At 43.0% G+C, this 23,879-nt stretch overlaps 1 protein-coding gene and 1 long non-coding RNA gene across 4 annotated transcripts in view; one reads left to right on the top strand and one right to left on the bottom strand.

The window, feature by feature from the left end:
• Positions 1-2,871: 2,871 nt before the first annotated feature.
• Positions 2,872-23,879, bottom strand: part of LOC147012390 (uncharacterized) — a 45,813-nt gene continuing 24,805 nt past the window's right edge. For 2 of the 3 annotated variants that reach the window (XR_015051594.1, XR_015051596.1), the window contains exon 3: positions 2,872-7,233. This is a non-coding gene — a long non-coding RNA (uncharacterized LOC147012390). The remainder of the gene's footprint in view (positions 7,234-23,879) is intronic. The other variant, XR_015051595.1, reaches the window with a different exon arrangement.
• POLR1G (RNA polymerase I subunit G) lies at positions 12,082-23,626 on the top strand. The gene is made up of 3 exons (XM_085856503.1): positions 12,082-12,388; positions 16,716-16,881; positions 21,967-23,626. The coding sequence occupies exons 1-3, from the start codon at positions 12,274-12,276 to the stop codon at positions 22,664-22,666; spliced, it is 981 nt and encodes a 326-aa protein (XP_085712629.1). The 5' UTR covers positions 12,082-12,273; the 3' UTR covers positions 22,667-23,626.

Raw genomic sequence — 23,879 nt, 5'->3', positions numbered from 1 at the left:
TCTTGAAAGCTGTAGGGCAGTTTCTCCACAATGAGGTTTACACCTTGAGCTGTGTCCATGTAGTTGAGGCTGAGGAGGTGGCCCTCTGCCTTGGAGGACTCCAGTTCCAACAGCAGATCTCCAAGCTCTCTTAGCTTTTGTTGATCTTTGTTAGTAATTTTTGGGAAGTTCTCAATCTTCGTGAAAAGAGCCCTCTCAATGACCTCAGGGAGCCATAGCACTGTTTGACCCTTTCCCAGACCATTTTTAGTCCTGCTTTGGGGTTAACGTGTACGGATCTTATTCTGCTCACATGCTCCAACGACTTGTTTCCTTGCCTCTTGGTTAACAAGGCGAGCTCCTCACTTATGGTCAGGTCCAATCCTCTTGTAGCACTCATGAATGAGGACTTCCATGGCCGATAGTTCTCCAGGCGGTCGTCAAACTTGATGAGCCCCATGTTCACAAACTCATGGCGAGCCAGGTACTTGGCTAAATCCGTAATACCTGATTGTTCACATTGTGGTGCTTGAGCATTGGCTCTATTTGTTCAGGTTGCGTGAGGTAGCGGCAGAAAGTGGCATTGATGAGCCGACTTTTGGTGCACGTCGTCACCTTCTTTCATCTCAAGGATCTTTGCGGTGGAAGCTCGAGTATGTCCCAGGTAGGGTGGGTTGTAATCGAGAAGTGATGTGTCCCTCGGTACCCACCTGCTTGGTTCAGGAGTTTGGTACAGCGCATCCGTATGTGTGTCGATGCATGGATGACTGTGCAGCTGACCCTCATCCCACTTGTGGCATGCGACAAGAACATTGTTGACTTCATGAAGTAGTAGCAGCGGTGGTGGTGGTGGTGTTGTAGCATGAGTGGCCATTTCAGTAAGTGACTGCAAACCGCCGAGGATACTAAAATGATCATGCAAGTAGTCACGAGTGTGTCATGTGGGATCATACGAGGAAACTTGAATGTTGATCCCACTATGGGGTTCCCTTTCCTCCAGTTCCACAGCAGCCTCAAGAACCTCAGCCTCGGCCAGGGCTGCAGCCGCTTCCCTCTCTTGATGTAGGACATATAAAGTGGCTTCCAATCTTACCTTGTCCACCTTCATGGCCATTTCCTTTTCAGCAAAAGAGGCTCGTGCACATGCTGCTTCTGCTTTGGCAGCCACTGCACTGGCTGTCGATTTGTCAGATCGCCGGGAATATCTTGAGTCAGAACAATGAGATCTGATTTGCAAGGTCTGTTGAAATTTAGCTTGAGCCTCACAGTCAACCATCATGAAGTGCTCATTGTCTTTTCTGGGTGTGTATCGGCATTATGATGAGAGGGGCTGCTGTGTGGATGCGAGTTGTTGATGAAGTTGTTGGCTTCTCCAAAAGCCGTTGTTGACTTAGCAGCAAGCCCGGAATCCCTCGATTCATGCCAGCTATGCCTGCCCTGAAGCAGTCTTTTCACTGTTCTGTCCTCACTGTGCGTGACTCTGCACAGCCAGACAGAGAGCTAAACAGTGTCCCGAATGATTGCCCAAGACTGGATGCACGTCTAACTCGAATGTTTAATGGAACAAGTGTGAAACTGCAAAGTCAAAGCAGAAATATGCAGAACTTAATTCAGAGCAGAATACACGCCTGATAATTTAAATATATCCACCTGGAAATCAAAATCATATGTCACATGGCAATGTGTACTGTTTAACTCTCCTCTTCTTTATTCTCAGGCCGTGGCCTCTGGTCCTATCACTGTCTACTCTGTTGAATAATCATCTGCACTTATTTTATCAATACCCTTCATTATCTTAAACATCTCCATCATATCTCCTCGTAACCACCTCCTTTCTAGTGTATAAAACTCTGTCTCCTTCAGCCGCTCTTCATAGCTGAGTCTAGCTAGGCCTGGAATCAATCTAGTAGCCCTTCGCTGAACCATCTCTATGGCATCTATGTCCTTCCTGAGTTGTGGTGACCAAAACTGCACACAATATTCTAGATGTGGCCCTCACTAAATTCCTGTACAATGTTAACACCACCTCTTTTGATTTATAATTGATCCCCCTCCAAATACAACCTAAAACCTGATTTGCTTTACCTATGGCTACCCGGCACTGTGCTACCTGCTTACCTCCCATATCTATTACCATCCCCAGATCCTTCTCCTGTGTGAAATGCTCTCCTCTCCTGCCAGTCTTTTGCCCAATCTATACAAGTATCAATGTCGGGGCGGCGATCACCCTTTACAAAGGCATGAAGACGTCGATATACTCGAGAGAAAATTGTTTATTAAATATAAATACGTGCGCACGGAAAACACACCTCAGGCACCACAATTCTTGCTTTTGAGGAACCCGGAGAGTGCTCTACCCCAATGATTGAATCACTCCCTCATATATACGCGATTTTATCTCCAGCAAATTCCAAAGCACAATTCCTTTCTTTCATCCCAGGACCTGCTGGATTACCAGCTGGCTTATGTCCTGGCGATATATATATATATATATATATATATATATATATATATATATATATATATACATATATATATATATATATATATATATGTATATATACATATATATATATATATATGTATATATACATATATATATATATATGTATATATACATATATATATACATATATATATATATATACATATATATATATATATATATATATGTATCTATATATATATATGTATGTATATATATGTATGTATATATATGTATGTATATATATGTATATATATATATGTATATATATATGTATATATATATGTATATATATATGTATATATATATGTATATATATATATATATATATATATGTATATATATATATATATGTATATGTATATATATATGTATATATGTATTTATATATATGTATAAAACCGATAAGCAAGATCAGAGGTTTTCCTCCCAGATTCTGCGACACAATGCTACCTTGAATCACTCAAGGTTAACCTCACTTATCTTACACACAATGTCCCAAGCAGGAATATAGTTAATTAACTGCAGGCGAGTGAATTTAGTAGGGAAGAAACAAAGCTTTTAAGACAAAGGTACAAATCTCAACATTCCCTCCTATTGTTACTTTAAGAAACAATGTTTATTAAATCACAATCAAGCATCTTCTTAATTCAGGCTGGCAGATGACCCAGCTTCGCGGTGCAGATAGACCACTCCCTGGCAGGAGTTCCATCCTTCGGATCAGATCCAGATGTTCTCCATGGCGGCCGAAAGGCTGCCCCTGCACCCCTCTAACCCAGGGAGAGAGAGCTACCTGCCCCCACCAAAGAAGGAATCACATGCCAACCCCCTGATTAACAAATCACTCAGTAAAATCTCCATCCATAAAATCTCCATCTGCTCAGGCTCAAGGTCTGAGTCTGAACTCATACTTTACTGATGCACATCCATTTCCAGTTGCATTGTAACATTTATGCCAGAATCTGCAGCATCTCGGTCTACGTCCACATTTACATTTTCATCTTCCTTTCCAAACATTACATGCAAATTATCATTCTCAAGTTTAGCTGCTGCGATCAATTGAATAAGTTCCTCATGTTTAATCACAGGTGTCTGGTGTACAAAGGTATGCATATTACAAGCAGGTGATACATCGGGAGCAAGGGTAGTGGGGGGGGGGGGCGTACAATTGTTGTTGTGGGAGATGTGGAGAAATTGCCACTTTTATTGGAAAGTCACTTTCTCTAGCTCCAGCTAAGAGTGTCATCTCAGGTTCAGGCTTGGTTTTGGGCTTCTTGGGTGTTGACTTCGGATGCCATCCTGTAACACACTTTCGCAAGCCAGCCGTAATGGCTGCTTTGATTATAGACAATATAATGAATATTCCAATCAACACAGCCAATCCTGTCAGCAGGAACCTGAGAATGGCTCCTCCCCAACCTCCAAACAATCCCTGCAACCATGCTCCGATCTTCCATCCTGGATTGTAATCATGATATTTTGCAGCCTCCTTTCTTATGTGTCCTGCTAGGTCACAGAAATATACCATTTAATGATGCCTGTGGTTCCACGAGATTATTCATTCGTATCCTTATATCTCTCCTTGTCCCAGTAATTTGTCCCTCAATGGTTACTTTTTCCTCCCCATATTTGGCATGTACTATTGGCATGTTGTTAAGATATTGTGAAAAATGTTTTCAGTGGATGTCCAGTTATCCCTTCATGTAACACTATGCCTCGTTTCAGGCATACAGTGCCTATGTCCCCTCCATCCCGTGTCACACGAGGTGCATAATTATATGTAAGGGTCATATAAGTGTTTTTCCCATACACGCCTTTCTCATGCAATTGGTCCCAATGTTTACTTCTGCCCTGCGTACCCTGTCACAACCCATTCCTTGTTTCCCCTACCGTCGACCGACCAAACATTCTGCTCTCTATGACATTCCCATAATGCCCTCGCTATTTGTTATTGTCCATATTATCACGATTATGCACATGCTAATCAAAAGCACTGCTACATCTGTCATGAACCTCCAGTAACATTCTACCCACTTGCAGATTTCCTTTCTTTCTCTTTACAACTTCCTGTATCCTCTTTTTAGTGAGATGCGTGAGTCCATGATTGGCTTACCTTCTCACTTGATAGCTATGTGGGTAACCAGTAATACCTGGTGGGGTCCGGTCAACGTGTCTTCGGTGCGTTCCTCCGTTTGAACACCTTGATGTTCACCCAGTCGCCGGGCTGGATGCCGTGGTGTTCCTCCGCTGCCAGGTCTAGTCGCGCTTGTTTGACCTACGAGTCAAATTCTTTCACAACCTTTGTTAGAGCAGCACAGAAACTAATCATTGTTTCCCATAACGTGTATGTACATTTGTTTCAGGGTTAATGGGGCAGCTACCGGCACTCGCATCAGTCTCTCTACATGGTAGCTTATTTATCTGCTCAAAAATGGCCATAGAATCCACTCGAGGCTGTTCCCATATGTACCCTTCGTTCCCTTTCACATGATACAACTTTCTGCCCAATCTCCTTTGCTCTGTGTCCTTTTGCGATGAGTAATGTAATAATTTGAGATCCTATGGTAAAAGCTCTTTTTAAACAAACTCATTAATACATATTAATTATTGACCTCAACCTCGGATCACCGGTCTATGTCTCACTCTGCATTATGCCTGCGATAACTTGTCCACTCTCTCCAAAGGATATCGTGAGATCTTAAATGTTCATGAACTAATGCTATCAGACAGGCCATCCAATCGACATCCATCCAAGGGGCAGAACGTACGTTTATGAATCGTCTGTTTGCGAATTTAACAGCATGAGCACTGATGTACCATCTCTATATTATGTATGCAAATTTGTATTTTCACATCACACCATTACCTTCACCACTGATGCAAATGCTCACCTGCACCCACCACTTGCTCACCTGAACAAGGCTTGCCCCAAACATGAAAACAAACTCAATTTTGATTCATGACTCGTGACCCATCGAAGCCCCTGCACCAATAACTCACAAGACACGCATGTCTGCTGCCAAATCCTTGACCACACTCCACTTGCACACCCGTTCCTGAAATGCACTTTGTCGTTTCAGTTCTTATCAAACGAAGCAAATACATATTTTCGCACACCTCTCTACTCTCTAATTAAGTACAAACTATGGAGGTTCCAGAATGCACTGACCTGAACACAAAATCTCCCTGCAGCAATAACACCAGGAGCTCCGCAATCATCACCCGCCCGGTTCGCCAACCAGCATGGCGACCCAAGCAAGACCACTCCACATTCTAACGTGTCATGGTACAAACTGCCGCAACCAAACTAACCATTCACATTAATGCCATAATAGCTTTGTTATGCTCGAAGAATTGTCGTTTTCACCATTGATTACTGTGCACTTGAAATCAATCAAACAAAAATCAACCAATTCTTCTAGCTTCAACCCTTTTCCCCCAACAAATGTTAAATTCCTTATTTCATTCAGTTTTACAAAAAAAATATTTCTCTTCCAAAACCAGTTTGTCCACTATTTCAAAGACGAGCTGCCTCCAGCTTCTTTTTCCCATTATCAGGCAAATCTTGCACACGGCTTGACAAGCAGGCAAATTCACAGCAGGGTGTGTTCTTGCCTCCTGCCTCACTTTTTTTTTTCCGTTATCTAATTTTCCCACAAAGATGTTTTAATTTTCCCACATCAAAACAATTTTGTCGACAATCAAATTTCTCTCAAGGAGGTCGGAACAAGTTTGTGGGCTTGAAGACAAGCTGCCCACCCTTTACCCTTCAGGCAAAGCACACACATTCCTTCACTCCACAGTAGGGTATCCTTTCCCCCACACATACACCATAAACAGCTGATACTGTGCAGCTGACTGAGGTAGTCCCAGCAGTTGATATGCCAGGGGTTGGGGTGTTGATGGTACTGTATCGGTGTTAGAGTACCCCTGCTCTGGTGCTGCAGACACCGGGACAGATGATGAGCCATGTCCTGTTATCTGGCTAGGTGCCGGCGCTGATGCTCCCTCATCCTTAGCTTTCTGCTCTGCACCTTCTAATTGACCCTGAAGCTTCAGCACCTTACCCGCCAGGGTTGCTTGCTTGGCAGTGCTTGATCTTTTAATTGCTTCCTCTTTCCATAACCCAAATCCCAGCCAATTCACTGGCATTTTCTTACTGGATAGTCTATGGCATCTTAGCAACTCTTCCCGCAGATTTTGTACTACTGGGAGGTCAAACGACCCACCTCTGGCCACGGTGAGCCATCCTTAACCACCCATTCCACCCAGCAATCATCTTGTTATCTCGAGGAGGTTCTATCTTCTCCTCTCGTTTTCTTGATCTGTTTCCCATCACTATTGCTGGACCCTTTCTGGAGTTTTCTTGGCAGCCTCAGCCATATGCCCTCAGCCCTCAAACTCCCCTTTCCGGACCTTAAGATAGCTACCCCTTGATATACAATAAACAACTTTCTTCACACTTATCCTAACCGGTTCTTTGGCGAGGACAAGGGGCAGAAACAGCGATGGACAAAACCTGGAGTGAGAAAGAGAATATATAACTTAAACTCACCAGCACAAAGGCTTACCTTATTCAAATTGGTCACCGCGGCTTTTCTCTTTGGTCACCAAGGGTCCATCCCCACCTCTACTCCACCTCGTCTCACCCCTGCTTGCTGAGCCAATTGTCGGGGCATCGATCACCCTTCACCAAGGGTCCATCCCCACCTCGCCTCCACCTCGTCTTGCCCCTGCTTGCTGCGCCAATTGTCGGGGCGTCAATCACCCTTCACGAAGGCATGAAGACGTCGATATACTTGAGAGAAAATTGTTTATTAAATATCAATACGTGCACATGGAAAACACACCCCAGGCACCACAATGCTTGCTTTTGAGGAACCCGGAGAGTGCTCTACCCGAATGGTTGAATCACTCCCTCATACATACGCGATTTTATCTCCAGCAAATTCAAATGCAAAATTCCTTCTTTCATCCCAGGACCAGCTGAATTACCAGCTGGCTTATGTCCTGGTGATATATATCAAACTGATAAGCCAGATCAGAGGTTTTTCCTCCCAGATTCTGCTACATAATGCTCCCTTGAATCACTCAAGGTTAACTTCACTTATCTTACACACCATGTCCCAAGCAGGAATATAGTTAATTTAACTGCAGGCGAGTGAATCGAGTTTGGAAGAAACAAAGCTTTTAAGAAAAAGGTACAAATCCCAACATCTATACTTTCCTGTATCTGATCACCACCCCCTTTACTATCCACCTTACATCCAAGCTTTGTGTCATCTGCAAATTTTGAAAGCTTACTCTTTACCCCATTATCCAAATCGTTGATGTAAATAATGAATATTAATGGTCCGAGTATTGATTCCTGAGGTATCCCGCCACTTACATCCTCCCAGAAAGAAATCCTCTCACTCACAGCCACTCTTTGCTTCCTATCACTAAACCAGTTTGCAATCAAATTAGCTACCTAACCAGCTACGCCAAAAGCCCTCACTTTGGCTAACAACCTCTGATGTGGTACCTTATCAAATGCCTTCTTAAAGTCTAGATATACTATGTCTACTGCCTTTTCATCATCCACCCAATCAGATACTGCTTCATAGAACTCCAAAAGATTTGTTAAACAGGAACTACCTTTGGTAAACCCATGATGACTACCTTTAATTAGTTTGTATTTATTTAAATGGTTCCTCATCTGGTCTTTAATTAATGTCTCCAGCACCTTCCCCACAACTGAAGTCAAACTAACAGGTCTTTCGTTTCCCAAATCTTTTCTGGATCCTTTCTTAAATAATGGTGTTATATTTGCAACTCTCCAATCCTCCGGTACCTATCCTGACTCCAGTGAGCTATTGACAATGTCCGTTAACATCTCGCTCACCTGCTCAGCCACCTCCATCAATACTCTCGGGTGCATATTATCTGCATCCGGAGCCTTATCTTCTCTTAGATTACCTCGCTGTTCCTTCACTTCCTCCACTCCAACCTGGATCTTCTGTAAAAGCCCTTCCTCACCTCCTCGAGAGATACTCTCAGCTACTGGCAATTCTCCTGACTGTTCTTGTGTAAAAGTTGAAGCAAAATACCTGTTTTATAAGCCTGCCATCTCACTTTCAACACTAACCACTCTCCCGGTGCTATTCCTCAATGGGCCCACACTGGTCCTAACCTCTTCTTTTCCCCTGATATACTTAAAGAAAGCCACGTCCTTCTCATACTCACTTTTGGCTTGCCCAGTTATTTTCTTAACTTGTGCCTGTTTACTTCGAGAGTGATAAATCTAACTCCAGTCCTGTTATTTTAAACCTAATAAATGCCTTTTGCTTCTCCTTAATAGCGTTCCTTATCTCACTGCTCAACCACTCTGTTCTCTTTCTGCTTCTAGTTTTACACCTCATTGGAATGTACTTACTCTGCACTCCACACATTTGGTCCTTTAAGGTTTCCCATTTCTCTGATGCTGATTGTCCTGTTATTAGAGTCTCCCAATCCACATCACCCAATTCTTCCCTCATACCCTCAATGTTTGCCTTCCTGATATCTAATAGCCTTTCCCTACTATCCTGAACTCTTAACTCTTAACAGAATCTTTGCACACACAATGTTATGGTCACTTGCTCCAGAATGCTCCCCAACCTCCACCTCCTCCACCATATTGGGATCACTACTTAAAAGGAGGTTGAACACTGCACTCCCCCTCGTGGGCTTATCTACAAACTGGGTTAAAAAGCAATCGTGGACTAAAACTAGGAAATCCTCATCTGCTCTTCCCTTTCCCTGTTCCTCCACCCAATCTATACCTGGCAAGTTAAAATCCTCCATAATCAATACTCTTCCCTTACTACATGCCCTTTTGAATTCTTCATGTACTCCTCCTTCCTCCACTTCCTTCCCACCCGGAGCCCTTTAAACACATCCTACCAGTATCGTACTGTTTTTACAATCTCTAATCTCTTCCCATATAGAATCCTCAACATTTATTCCTTCCTTAATGTCACCCCTTTCTCTTGAAACAATGCTGTCCTTTACTCAGATTGCAACTCCTTCTTCTATTCTCTCCTTCCTATCACACCGATACACCGTGTAACCTTCTAATCCTGTCCTCCAGTTACTCTCCTCCTTTAACCATGTCTCACTCACTGCAACTATATCGTACTCCTCGCTGTCTACTTTGGCTTCAAGTTCTTCCATCTCATTATTTAAACTCCTGGCATTGAAATAGAATATAATTATTTAACTTTTCCCTTCCTGAAATTCTCATTTCTTGCCTGGGAGGCCAGGGGCCAGTGGGACCAACCTTGCACCCCTCCCCCCCCCCCCCCCGCGACAATTTTTCACTGATACCACCACAGTGTTCATATATATATATCTCCCAAGTATCAGAAAATAGATGTTCCCAGAAAAATAACTCATTTGCACTATGCTTTATTAAGCTGTTTCCATTTTTGCATGTAATTAAGATATCCAAACATCTCTGACAACAAAGGAAATATGTTCACTCTACTCCTTGACCCTCCAAACAGGTGTAGATTCCTCATTTACAAATTTCCATGTACCAGAAGTTGAGATATTTACGAAAATGAGAATTTCCATAATGGCGGATCCTAATTAGCATATCAATGTATTTAAAATTATTTCCACTGCTTTTACTCAAACAGAAAATAGTTATGTTTCCCTTAAACACCAACAGACATCATAAGTCACAGTTATGTATTATATCAGGCCAAGGTAATTATTTATATTGATTAATCTGATTTCGCATGATTTTCGAACGATTCATTGTGCTTTGTATTTTATGTTAATTAGCCTACTTTGAAAAATTCAAAAATTTTAATATATTTTTTGCCAACCTGGCTTGTATCTGGCAACACTTAAGTAATGTTTTTTTGACAAAAAACTGACCTGTGGTAATTACAAGGAAAGAAAATGGAAATTCTTGCATTTTTGTGGGAATTATTGTCTTTAAGTCAACCTTAATATGCAAATGAGCAAATTAGCCTAAACAAAATATATTTTAATACGTCAATGTATAAGCTTTAATTTGACACCAATTTTGTGATTTTATGTTTATATTTGACAGAGATTTTGACATTTTGATGATCTTTATGAGATTCGTCTATTTTTGATTGGTTGCCATGGAAACAGCTTAATAAAGCATAGTGCAAATGAGTTATTTTTCTGGGAACATCTTTTTTCTGATACTTGGGAGATATATATGAACACTGTGGTGGTATCAGTGAAAAATTGTCGCGGGGGGGGGTGGTGCAAGGTAGGTCCCACTGGCCCCCGGCCTATGGCCTTACTCATCACAATTACATCATCCGTTCCTTCCTTTATCGCTTCCCCACTGACCTAAAAAAGCTGAATTCCTTCCTCAATTCCCACTGCAAACCTTGCTGCCCCCTTTCTATTTAACACGCAGCCATCATTTCGGAAACCTTAAATTTCACCATTTCGAGGTCACCCTCCACTGACCTAAAAAAGCTGAATTCCTTCCTCAATTCCCACTGCAAACCTTTCTGCCCCCTTTCTATTTAACACGCAGCCATCATTTCTGAAACCTTAAAATTTCACCATTTCGACACTTTAGACCATTTTGATCCTTTAGACCATTTGACCTTTCCAGACCTTTGACCTTTTCACATTTAAAGCAAGACCATTTAGACCTTTCATTTAGTACAGCCTTCCATTTATGTGCCACACAAAAAATACACCGCACAAAACAATCCTGGTGAGGGTCTGCAATCTCCGATTGCTCTTTATTGTTCATTTATGTATTCGGCCCCTTCAGGAACCAGTGCAACCAAACTTTGCATGGCCTCCTCTTTCATCCAGAGGAAGGTCGAGGGCGACGTTTGGAAAAATAATAACAATTTCAAATCAGATAATTGCCATTGAGGCCTCGATCGGGTCTTACGCGAATACACCGCCTGCGTTTTTTTTTTTTTTAAACCTGGCAGTGATCGAGTAATGTTTTGTGAAGATCGTATTTTGAGGTTGTAGACGGTGATTCGTTGTCAAATCTTGGCGAAGACCTTTCTTGGGGAACAAAAGCCAATCATTCCGTCAACCGACCCTGATAAAATCCAGCGCTGACCACACGCTCAGCTGTGCCTTGATCTCTCTCGTTCTATAGAGGGAAGGGTATTTCATCAAGGCGGATGCATGTTATTTTTTCTCGCTGAGTACCCGCACTTCGGGTGATCTTGTTCAAAGCATCCAACTCATTCGTCTGACGCAAACCTTTATTTGGGCGGTGTATAGGCAACTGACAGCTCGATAACTGACAAAAAAAAACCTGCGTTACGTGCATGAAGCAAAAACATCCCTACTACTTATAATACAAAACAACTCACTGACACGAACAATTAATTCGGGGTCATGCTGATCCTGTGTGGCACGTTTGTATGTAATCAGCCGATAATATAGTAGCGCGACAAATAAACAAACACCGGTCCTTGAATTATAGTAAAGGATACAGCTCAGTGGTGTAAATGTCGATACTGTAATGTATGTTTGAAGTGCCTGCAATTCAGAAACAATTGTTGTTGTTATTGTTGTTGACGACGGAAGTAAAAATAAAATAAAGAGCGCACTTCCGGCGTAGTTTTACGGATATTAAATATAAGCTTTCTATATGCAGTATGTCACGATGAGGTAAGGTGTAAAAATTCGTACGTGTGAAATGTAACCACTGGAAAAGGGCTTTCGGCAGTGGAGCACGTGACTACAGGTCAGAGGTGACACGTGCACGTGTTGCCGAGGATCGCAGCGTCAGATGCTGCACGTGACGCGGTGAAGGGAGCATGATGGCGCGCAAGGTGAAGAGTGACGGGAAAACGCACGATCTGTCCGTGAGCGAGGATGAAGAAACAGATCCGTTACGAGAACGCTCTTCGTCTGCGCTGCCGGAAGGATCTGGTGAGAGAGAGAGAGAGAGAGAGAGAGAGAGAGAGAGAGAGAGAGAGAGAGAGAGAGAGAGAGAGAGAGAGAGAGAGAGAGAGAGAGAGAGAGAGAGAGAGAGAGAGAGAGAGAGAGAGAGAGAGAGAGAGAGAGAGAGAGAGAGAGAGAGAGAGAGAACGAGAGAGAGAGAGAGAGAGAGAGAGAGAGAGAGAGAGAGAGAGAGAGAGAGATTGAGAGAGAGAGAGATTGAGATTGAGAGAGAGATTGAGAGAGAGAGAGAGATTGAGAGAGAGAGAGAGATTGAGAGAGAGAGAGAGAGAGAGATTGAGAGAGAGAGAGAGATTGAGAGAGAGAGAGAGATTGAGAGAGAGAGAGAGATTGAGAGAGAGAGAGAGATTGAGAGAGAGAGAGAGATTGAGAGAGAGAGAGAGATTGAGAGAGAGAGAGATTGAGAGAGAGAGAGATTTTGAGAGATATTGAGAGAGAGAGAGAGAGAGAGAGAGAGAGAGATATCGAGATATAATATATATATTGAGGTTGAGATTCTGTCCATGTGAATCGCTCCTTGTTTTCTTCATGTTATTTACTTACATACGCAATGACCGTCCCGGAGCTCGTTCACGCGAGTGTGTGTAATCGTCGAAAGGCGCCCTGAACGGAATAAAAACGGTTTTTCAAATCACAAGTGGTGCCAGTCACAACAAATCCCGCCCATTTAAGGCATAAAGTTATTTTGGGGATCAAATTTAAATTTGATACATCCTTAACCTGAATGTTGATTATAAGGAATATTTTAGTCTTAGTTTGAAGTCAATTAAACCATTTTCGACGAAGTTATGAGCGTAAAATGATTTTGACCTTTCAAGGCCACGTAAGGTCAAAGGTCATGGTGTCAAATGAAAGCCAATAATGGACTTGATATATGTCTTCCATTGTAAACTCGCATATTCCTTACCTTTTTATCCCGCCCCCCGGAGGGAGGGAACGGGATATTGTAATCGCCCGGTTTGTCTGTTTGTTGGGTTGTCTATCTCGTCGGGAAAAAAAAAAAAGTCAAAAAAAATTTTTTTGGGAGATTTGTTCTACCCTTATTATCAGTATTTAAAATGGCGATTTAGATTAAACTCGGTTGGTAGGTTCCTACCCTGACCGAGTTGTGTGCAAATGAGAACCGTTGCTATGGACACCACCGTTGCCTTGCAACGGGACTTTGAAATTTTAGAAAAATTATAAAAAAATTCTTTTTTCAAAAATCAGGCCACGAGCGACTGACAGGACTTTGAAATTTTAGAAAAATTATAAAAAAAAATTTTTTTCAAAAATTGGGCCACAAGCGACTGTGGGCAGTACATTCAGCCATATTGTCAAAAATTTCCAACCGGATCCTATGAAAACTGTCGGAGAAGATAGACTTTGAATGAACCCTGGTCGAAAACAATAAAAAAAAAACGAACTTCGTTATATCTCAGAGACTATGAGTCAGATGAACATGAAACTGGTATGGTAGGTTCATGGTATGTCCTAGTTATGTGTGAGAAAGAACCGTTGCTATGGACCCCTCCGTTGCCTAGCAACGGCCGAAAAACCTCTAAATGTGGGGGTATTTTAACGAAAAAACAATCTGCAGCATTAACCCTTGAAGCTAGAATCATGAATTTTATTGTGCTTAATCCTCAGGTCATTCCCCATCGAACGGGCCCATCGCGTCAGGTTCTATTGGGTAGTCGACTACCCATGTCCACCTACCGGCTTGTTTGTTTGTCTGTCTGTCTGTTAGGAACTTTACAGCAAAACGGCTTTAGCAAACACTGTCAAATTTAATCCACAGGTGGGCAATGAACCTTGTACGACCCCATTAACTGTTGGGTCCAATTGGATCAAAGGTCAAGGTCAATGTCACGAAAAGATCAAAATCGTTTTTCGCTCATAACTTCGTCAAAAATGATCTGATTTACTTCAAACTAAGCTTTTCATGAACCTTATTCTATTTGTCACTTATAAGCCTACCCATTCCTATAGTGAGAAATGCATATTTGTGAAGATTGGTAGGGTCTGAAGTTTTGGGGGTCATGGTCATCGGTCAAAATTACAAATTTTCCATTAAAACTAAAACATGGTTACGGGAAAACGGCTGGCTCAAACACTGTCAAATTGTATCCACAGGTGGGTAATGAACCTCGGACGACCCCATTAACTTTTGGGTCCAATTAGGTCAAATGTCACGAAAAGGTCAATCTTTTTCGCTCATAACTTCGTCAAAAATGGTTTAATTGACTTCAAATTAAGACTAAAATATTCCTTATTCTATTCCTTATAATCAACATTCAGGTTAAGAATATATCAAATTTAAATTTGATCCCCAAAATAACTTTATGCCTTAAATGGGTGGGATTTGTTGTGACTGGCACCACTTTTTTGTTTTATAATGGAAAATTTGTAATTTTGACCCATGACCATGACCCCCAAAACTTTGGACCCTACCGATCTTCACAAATATGCATTTTTCACTATAGGAATGGGTAGGATTATAAATGACAAATAGAATAAGGTTCACTATAAGCTTAGTTTGAAGTAAATCGGATCATTTTTGACGAAGTTATGAGCGAAAAACCATTTTTATCTTTTCGTGACCTTGACCTTGACCTTTGATCCAATTGGACCCAAAAGTTAATGGGGTCGTCCAAGGTTCATTGCCCACCTGTTTATTAAATTTGATAGCCTTTGCTAAAGCCCTTTTGCCATAAAGTTGCTAACAGACAGACAGACAAACAAACCAGATGATTACAATATCCCGCTCCCTCCCTCCGGGGGGGCAGGGGGGGGCGGGATAATCATAGACGTGAAGGGAGTCGCGCCCAGACTAAATAAACCCGATATATATATATATATATATATATATATATATATATATATATATATATATATATATATATATATATATATATATATATATTTTAATGACTTAACTCGTTCAGACGTTTTGATTGATGACTCACTGGTCATGTGACCGGTTTCCGCAATCCAAACGGAATATAATCGTTTTCCAAAACCCCGTCAGCAGGAGAATGATTGAGTAGTATTTTCTGAATTGCTACATTAATCCAAATGTTACGTTTTGATGATAAACGGGAATAAAAATGACTTCCGGTGAATTTCAGTGACGTATTTAACAGACGCATCGTTTACACCGCCGATGGCTGTTACGACGTTTACGTTTCGATCCTTTCGGTGATCCACTTTGTGTGGACAACTCTATTTGGATGTATAACATGGCCAGAATCGGTAAAAAGAGACTTTGAAGATGTTTATCGATACTGAGGTGTATATTTTACTCTTATTTTCATTGCTTATCCAGAATAAAGTGCTCCTGGTGAAGTGTTGCGGGCTCAGCCCCTGCCTATGCCACCCCAACCCCCACTTTGTTGCGTTCTTGCTCCTAGTACTGTACATGGAGGGGGGACTCTACACCTACATATGGTCCGACCCAGTTAGTGAAGCAGCCAAAGGTTGGGAGGGTATACTCACTTGGGATGCATGGTTGGTTAGTGGGTTGGGTGAGTGGAGGTGAGGTTAATCAGGAATTAATGCAGAGGGGAGGAGGCCATTGGGCCTATCATGCCTGTGCCAGACCAATACCAGATTTAATAACTCCGTCAATACCCCTTCCCTTCATGTGCAGCCTTTTGGCTGCTACACTGGTCCTCATTTCACCGACCTCGGAAGGATGACTGCCTGAGTTAACCCCCTGGTGTTAATTCAGCGGCCAACAGGACTTGAACTCAGACACACTCACTCTCGCGTGCAGCCTTGTGCTGCTTGTTGCATCATTGGTAAGGGACTGATGATGATTGATGCTGTTCCCCTATTACCAGTATGCTGATGCTCATTTCGCTGACCTCGGAAGGATGACAGGCTGAGTCAACCCCACCTAGTGTTGATTCAGCAGCCACAGGGCTCAAACTCAGGACCCTAGGATCCCAAGCCCGCCACCCTAACCACCAAGCCAATGCAGGGCATATTGAAGCTTGTATTTATTGTTTATAACTCCTCCCACCAACTCTTTGCACCCACGGCATATACAAAGCAAACTGTTTTGGATTAACACATTCGATATCTTGTGGGGTCGAATTTTAAACTCTATACTGTACTACTCTTCTGAAGTTCAACACTGCCTCAACCAATGAAATCACTAGGTTTGTATAACTCACATGAAGATATATGTTGGTGGTACTACCTAATTACACACCATTTATTGCTTTCAAACACTTGTATATGAATCTTTGTTGCAAAATGATCATCATCGTTCAGGCCTTTTTAGGCAATTTGTTTGGTTTTTTTCCTACAGTTTCTGGCCACCCAAAGATGTGCACACAGTTTGAGTGTCCAGAAGGCTTTGAGTTGACTACCTGTGAGGCTCTAAGAGACTTTTCTGCTGATAAACTTGCTGGTTCTGCATGTGCGGACACAGAACTATGGCTCATCAAGACTCCGGCCACCTTTGACCCAACTCTGTATGTGGTACAGTACATGATGCAATGTGACTGGGATAGTTGATCAGACAGTCCATTGTCAATGGGCCTTCTGTTTGTACTTTCTTCCCAAAATATGGTGTTTAATACCCTCCCCAAACCCCCTTTCTATATGCTCTATACATGTCCCTTTCCTCTCCTTAGTTCTATCTTTCAAAATTGTTTTGCTTCCCTCCGCATCCTCCTTCATTCTTCTACCATTCCTTCTCTCTCCTATCATCCCCCCATCCCTTCTCCTCTTAGCCCCCCTTTCCCATCCCCACTATGTGTATACTGGTATGTCATAAATATCTGACCATAATGAACTAGGACGGCCTGGAGTAGACATGGGCAACCCACAGCCCATGGGAGGCATGCGTCCAATGACGTGTTTTTGTGTTGCCCAGGGAGTGATTCATAAATGATATTCAATGAAGCCTGCACTGTGCTGTCACGACGTGGTGATCATACTGAATGGAACACACAGTCTCGCCATGGCCTCTTTCTGTTAGTCTAGTGATGTCACCCGTTCAGTCAACACTAGCCTGCGATCATTGCGAAGCTGCGTCTGATCATGATGACCTCAAGTCGACTCAAATCATGCCACCGACAACACATTTTGGGGGCAAGCGCAGAAAGACGAGGTGCAGAAATTGAAAAATAAGTTACTTGGGCAGCAGGTACTGTTCAAGAACATGAAGATTGACACTGTTAATGTTGTCCGAGCGAGTTGCATTCTGTCACAAACTGGTGAAACTTTCAAAACCATATTCCTCCTCCCTCGTTCGTGTGCAGCACAAGCCTGCGGGGCAGCATCATTGGCTGGGAGCGTGGCTGTGCCGCTGATGCAGTGCCCTCTGCTGGTTAGGGCAGGAATTTAATTTGTTCACCGTGCCGGCAATAGCTCACCTGATCTTTGTGAAGGACACCGTGGGGTCTTTAACGTCCACCACCTTGGGTGGTGTACAACTAATAGCTTTTTTTAAGCTCGGCGTGATCTATTTCCTGAGATCGTGGTCCCGTTGGCATGCGACTCCGGTGGTCTTTGTTTATAAATATAATGATATCCTTCCAGAAATCGAATGAAAATTAGTCACAAACACATCGCTGAGATATATTTATTTTGATATAGTGTTCATTCATTCATCATCATTGTCAAAATGTCTACAAGGTCAAGTCTCAAGTCAAGTCCCACACCCGAGGAATACCTTGCACTGCCCTCACTCCCCTACACGCCCAGGAATGCCTCTGATTATGGCTTCCCCTCCACCCCCACCTCATGTTTACATGTGTGTTGTACAGTGCACCAAACAGTGATGACTCCATTGACATCTCTCTCTGAAATCATGGACCAACTTCTATCCTCTCATCCAAGCTCTCTCTTCCTCATATGTAGTGACTTCAGTTGTCATCATGCCAGTTGGCTGGGTGTGGGAACCTCTTTTACCTGCCATGGCACTTCAGCAAAAGACTTCTGCAACTCATTGGAACTGACACAATCTGTCAACTTCCCGACCTGGATCTCAACCAACGGTACTCTATCTCTTCTGGATTTGATTTTGTCCAATTCCCCTGAAAATATCTGATGTTCTGCCTCCGCTCCAATCAGTTCATCTGACCACGTGCTTGTCAAAGTAAACATCTCTCTGGCTGTTATTGGAGAACCACCTCAGCGCCATCAAGTCTGGCATTTCACTCGGGCCAACTGGCAGGGTCTTCAAGCAGCCATCAAGCTTCGAGACTGGTCTTCCATCTCTTCTTTCTCTGATGTCGACTCATCCTGGGAATTCTTTCAAAGAAACTTGCTGTCTCTCATGCACAGATTTATCCCATCTCGTCTTCAGTTGTCCTATCCTTCCTCCCGTCCATTGTACACTGAAGCTTGTGGTGAGGCAGTTGTCCTGAAACAACTTGCCTTCACGTCATGGAGGGCAAATCCAACTGAAGGCAATCTCAGTTCCTTCCATAAAGCTCGGAAGAAGTGTGTGTCTACCCTGAGGAGAGCCAGGAAACAACATCTTTCTCATCTCATGTATGAACTCTGAAACTTGTCTCCCTCCTCCAAATCCTGGTGGCATGTAGTTAAGTCTGTTTCTGGTGTATGTTCCCACTCCATCACGTCCCTTACTTCAAATGGCCACACAGCTGACACTGCACGTGAAAAGGCTGAAGGCCTAAAGTCTGTTTTTGCTTCTAAATGTTGTCCCGAACCCATTGCTTTCTGTACCCACCTCACCCAGTCACACCCAGCTGTTGCTGGACTCTGTGTCCTTTTCTTCTGATAAAGTGTAGAGCTTGCTGTCAAACCTCGACTCAGATTCTGCAACCGGTCCAGACGGCATCAGCCCTCGTGTCCCAAAACCTGCTCTGCTGCTCTTTCTCACTATCTCTCTGTTCTATTCACCCTCTCATATGCTCAAGGTCATCTGCCATCTGCTTGGAAATCAGCAAACATTACCGCCCTGCATAAAAAAGGTGCAAAAACAGATCCCTATAATTACAAACCAATCAGCCTTCTCCCAATCATCAGCAAGGTTATGAAATCCATCATCGCTTCAGACATTAAATCCTTCCTCTTCTCCAATGGCTTAATTTCCGATCATCAATTTGGATTTAGACCAGATCACTCTACCCTGGATATGCTGCTTCTTCTCTCCCAACAAAGGATATAGATCCTTAATGCCAGACATGAAATCAGAGCCATCTACCGAGACGTATGGCATGCTTTCGACATGGTCTGGCACCCTGCCCTGCTCACCAAACTCTCTTCCAATGGTATCCAAGGCCATCTCCTCTCATGGCTCGCAGATTTCCTTTCCTGTCACAGTCAACGTGTGGCCCTAAATGGAGTTCTTTCATCTCCTCCTCCTGTCCAGGCTGGAGTTCCTCAAAGCAGCGTTCTTGGCCCTGTTCTTTTTCTGCTTTTCATCAATGATCTCTCTGACTCTCTGGAAAATCCTCTTTCTCTCTTTGCTGATGACTCCACCCTCTGCCGTACCATCTCATCCCTCAGACCGGCAAGCTGCTTCTTTTTCGCTCTCTGCAGATCCGGATAAAATCACAAACTGGTCCAACACGTGGAACATGTCTTTCAATCCGGACAAAGTTCACACTCTCACAATGTGAAAGCACCATCTGGAACCCACCCCCCCTCATTACTTTCTCATTAATCCTTTCTCATTTCTACCCCCGATAATCCACCCAAGCCCACCTCCTTCAAATTCCCTGCTTTCCTTCCTGAAAGTCCCTGTAATGTCCATCTTCTGTTCCCCATGTTCCCCGTCACATCCCTCTCCCTTCCACAGATCTCCAAATGTCTCTGCTCCCCACTATTTTGTCCTTCCCACTCCCTCCCCTCCTGTCTCATGCCCCCCTTGATGTGTGTTGTGTGTTAGCTCTCATACGAGCCTCGACAAGGTATACAAAAAAAAATAAATCCTCTTGAAGAATTCTTTTCATTCAAGCTTTTGGGTCTATCTGCCATGATCTTTCCTGAGAAAGCCACATTTCCAAGCTGGCCTTCAAAGCCAGTCACCGACTGGAAATACTCCGTCTTGCAAAGTCCTCCCTTGACACACCTGAGCTCCTGACCACATACAAAGCTTTTTTCCGCAGCCTGATGGAGTACTGATATCCCATCTGTGCTGGTGTTCCAGCCTCTCACATTTCTCAGCTTCACGCTGTGGAAACCAAGGCTTTTAGGATCATTGGTATCTCCCACAATGAGGTTGAGTGTTTGGGCCTCTCACTCTCTCACTGCAGGCAGGTCAGTGGTCTTTTTGTCTTATGCCATCTCCTCTCTGGTCTCCCCACCCCCCCTCTTTTCTATGGCTGTGATATGTCTCCCCCCCTCCCCATATCCATAAGGATGCTTAGGGTCCACCAGCAACCCCCTTCTGGTAAAACTACCAAAACCAAGAATCACTGCTCACCTTCACTCTTTCATTCCTCTTTTTTCCCCACCTTCGGAACAAACTCCCACACACTCTTCAATCCCACTCTTCCTTCCAAGTCTTCAAAACAGCTGTTCATCACTACCCCCATCCAAAACTACGATCTTTTCTCCCCCCGTTAATCCATCCCAAACTCACCTTCTTCAAATTCCCTGCTTTCCTTCCTGAAAGTCCCTGTTGTGCAAGGACCTGAAAGTCCCTGTTGTGTCCATCTTGTTTCTCCTGTGTACCCCACCCCATCCCTCCCCCTTCCACAGATCTGCTACTGTTTTGTCCTTCTCTCTCCCACCCCACTTATCTCCTCCCCTTGTTGAACGTTCTGTGTGTTCGTTCTCATACGAGCCTCGACGTTGTATTTACAAAAAAAAGGCTCAAGTCCTTAAGGCCAAGTCTCAAGTCGAGTTGCAAGTCACGAAATTTGTGACAAGTCTAAGTCGCCGACTCGAATCGTCATCTCTGATTGGTGACTCTCTATCTCACCTTTCTTTACACAAAAAGGTGATATATCCGGTCATTAACATTCCTTACTTCAGATTTCACTGCATACATCCGACAAGTATTCTCCAATATTCATCTAATATAGTCTTGTTTTGTGTGTCTTGTATTCGTCTGCATTTATGTCGTGTGTATTCAGCTCCATTACAGCCTTGGATCCTGTTCAAAAAAAATTTAAAAGTCGTTTTGTTTGCGGAAATGAGTGAGTTGTGGGATTCGACAATAAATCGATATTTCGCTGCTTCTATACTTTTGTCAATTTCTCGTGTGAAAGTGGGACATTTCAGCGGTCAGTCGAGAAGCGGGGCGTGTAACGTCAAATTATGACTCACGCCCAAATTGTGACGGTTGGACAGTATGGGGTTGACAGCGAATGTGGGAGGAGGCATATCCATTGATGCATTCGCGTCAATTTTATTTTCTAGTTGATCCTCAATTCATTTTGGCACATCTCCAGTAACATCGGTACATTTATCTTTCAAAAAGAAACTGTTTACTTGTGCCAATTTTGAAGGCTGGTTGTAAAATTATTCGGAATAAAATAAATAAATGGCTTTTCATCTTAAAATTGTGATTGTTCAACACCAATCTATTTGTTTTCCTATCCCTTGTTTTTCTTCCACCCCTTTATCCCCATTAGGCTAACAGGATGTAAATTCGAACTTGGTGCTGAGGAAGTCACGAGTGTGCAATCCGGACATGGTACATACAAGGTAATGGTGGAAAAGGAACCACCAGGGCTTTCTCTGCTGCTGCCATCGACAAAAACATCCGGTTTACTACCGACGGGATCGTTCTGTGGAAATATCACAATCGCCGAGGTTGATGGCAGATTGAGCAGCACTGTTCAACACCCCATCCCACCTTCACCTGTGCCAAAACTGCCATCTGGTCTTAAACAAAGGTTTTGGCCTTTTGGGATTGTTGAATTGGAAGAGCAAGCCCATCATACTTCACCTTCACCAGGTTGTACAAAGGAAAGAAAAATATCTCGTGAGGCCGTGAAAGAAGCTGTTCATTCAGAGCACATAAAAAAGAAGAAGAAGAAGACGAAGAAGAAGAAGCAAATTTGTGTGGACGATGCTCATCCCATTGCCATTTCTGAGATAAAGGTGGAAGAGGAGAAAGACTCTGGCAATGAGGGTGGTGATGTGCTATTGAAGAAAAAGAAGAAGAAAAAGAAGAATAAAGAGAGAACAAAAGCAGAAATTATGCTTGATGTGATTGAAGAAGACAGTTTAAGGGATTGCAGGAAAATGGTGAAAGAAGAATCCTTGTCTGATTGGCCATTAAATGTGTGTTTCAAAAAAGAGGGAAAAAGGAAACGTCACACAAATTGATTTAATCCTGTCAAAGTCCCAGATGAAGAACCTTCAGCAACTCGATTTTTTTTTTACCCAAAATGCATGAGGTCTCCGTCTCCCCCATCTCCACAATGCTCTGTGGTGTCGGTGGAATCGGTCAAACTATTTCCTGCCTATGATTATTTTTTTTTCCATTGTGATCCGATGACTGCACTTGGTTATATGAAAAGTTATGTATAATATACCACGATCTGCATCATCGGGGCTCCTGAATCGATTCCTCTCTGTGGTGTGCGGTTCTTATTGACCAACAATGGGGGTTTTCATCACAGGCATAACCCGACAAGGAAATGTAAGACTCGTGAAAGTTTGACACAGGACGAGGAGGCCCATGATGCCTGTGCTTTAACCACATCCCGTTAATTTAATCTATCGGGTTATTAATCGTCTTTGATACAAAACCAATGTTTAATACCATTGGGGTAGGGTGGGAGAATAGTCAAGCAAGCACAGGGACATTGCCAGGGTTTTTGATTTAATTATTACTAACAAATACCACCTGTCGCTTCACTGACGAGAGAGACGGAGAGAGTCAGAGTCAGAGTAGAATATAATGAAAGCAGATTGTACAAAAAGGTATAACAATGCGATCTCGTGGAAAAAAAAATTCACATTTTCAGCAGGTGGCCCGGATAACACCGAGGCACTGCACAGCGCCACGAGGCCGCATCGAAGGTGTGTGGGGCCTCCACTTTGTACTTTGATCCATTGACCAGTTATTACAAAGGAGAATTTTGGTTGTGTTTAGCAGTGATAGTATGTGCCACCTATGGGTACTTTTGCCTGTGAACCCGTTGCTTCACTGATGGGAATACCGAGAGACAGAGACAGAGGTGAGAGAAGTGAGGGGCACTTTTTTTTTTATTTTTTATTTTTATTTTTTCAAAAGAGTAAATTAATTAAAATATTATTGCAATAAAATACGATACAAAGGGGTCTGGGTCATCTTATTTTTTCCTGTGCAGCACAAGGCTGCGACTAGCATCACTAACTGAGGGTGTGACTGTGCTGCTGACGCAGTATCCCCTGTAGGTTAGAGCAGGAATTTGGAATTTGGCCAGGATACAGGAGATTGCTTCCCTACTCTTCACAAAGGACACCATGAAGGGATCTTTGATGTCCACCAACTAATTCTGGCAAATGCGATGCCCAGTTTAATTTCCATCTGAGGGACAGCACATCTATTGAT

Source organism: Eptatretus burgeri, chromosome 15, assembly GCF_056783735.1.
Source record: "Eptatretus burgeri isolate ZD-2024b chromosome 15, Ebu_testis_v1, whole genome shotgun sequence".
Classification (NCBI taxonomy): Eukaryota; Metazoa; Chordata; class Myxini; order Myxiniformes; family Myxinidae; genus Eptatretus; species Eptatretus burgeri.
The sequence above is the reverse complement of the archived record's forward strand: the minus strand, read 5'-3'. Positions and strand labels throughout refer to the sequence as shown.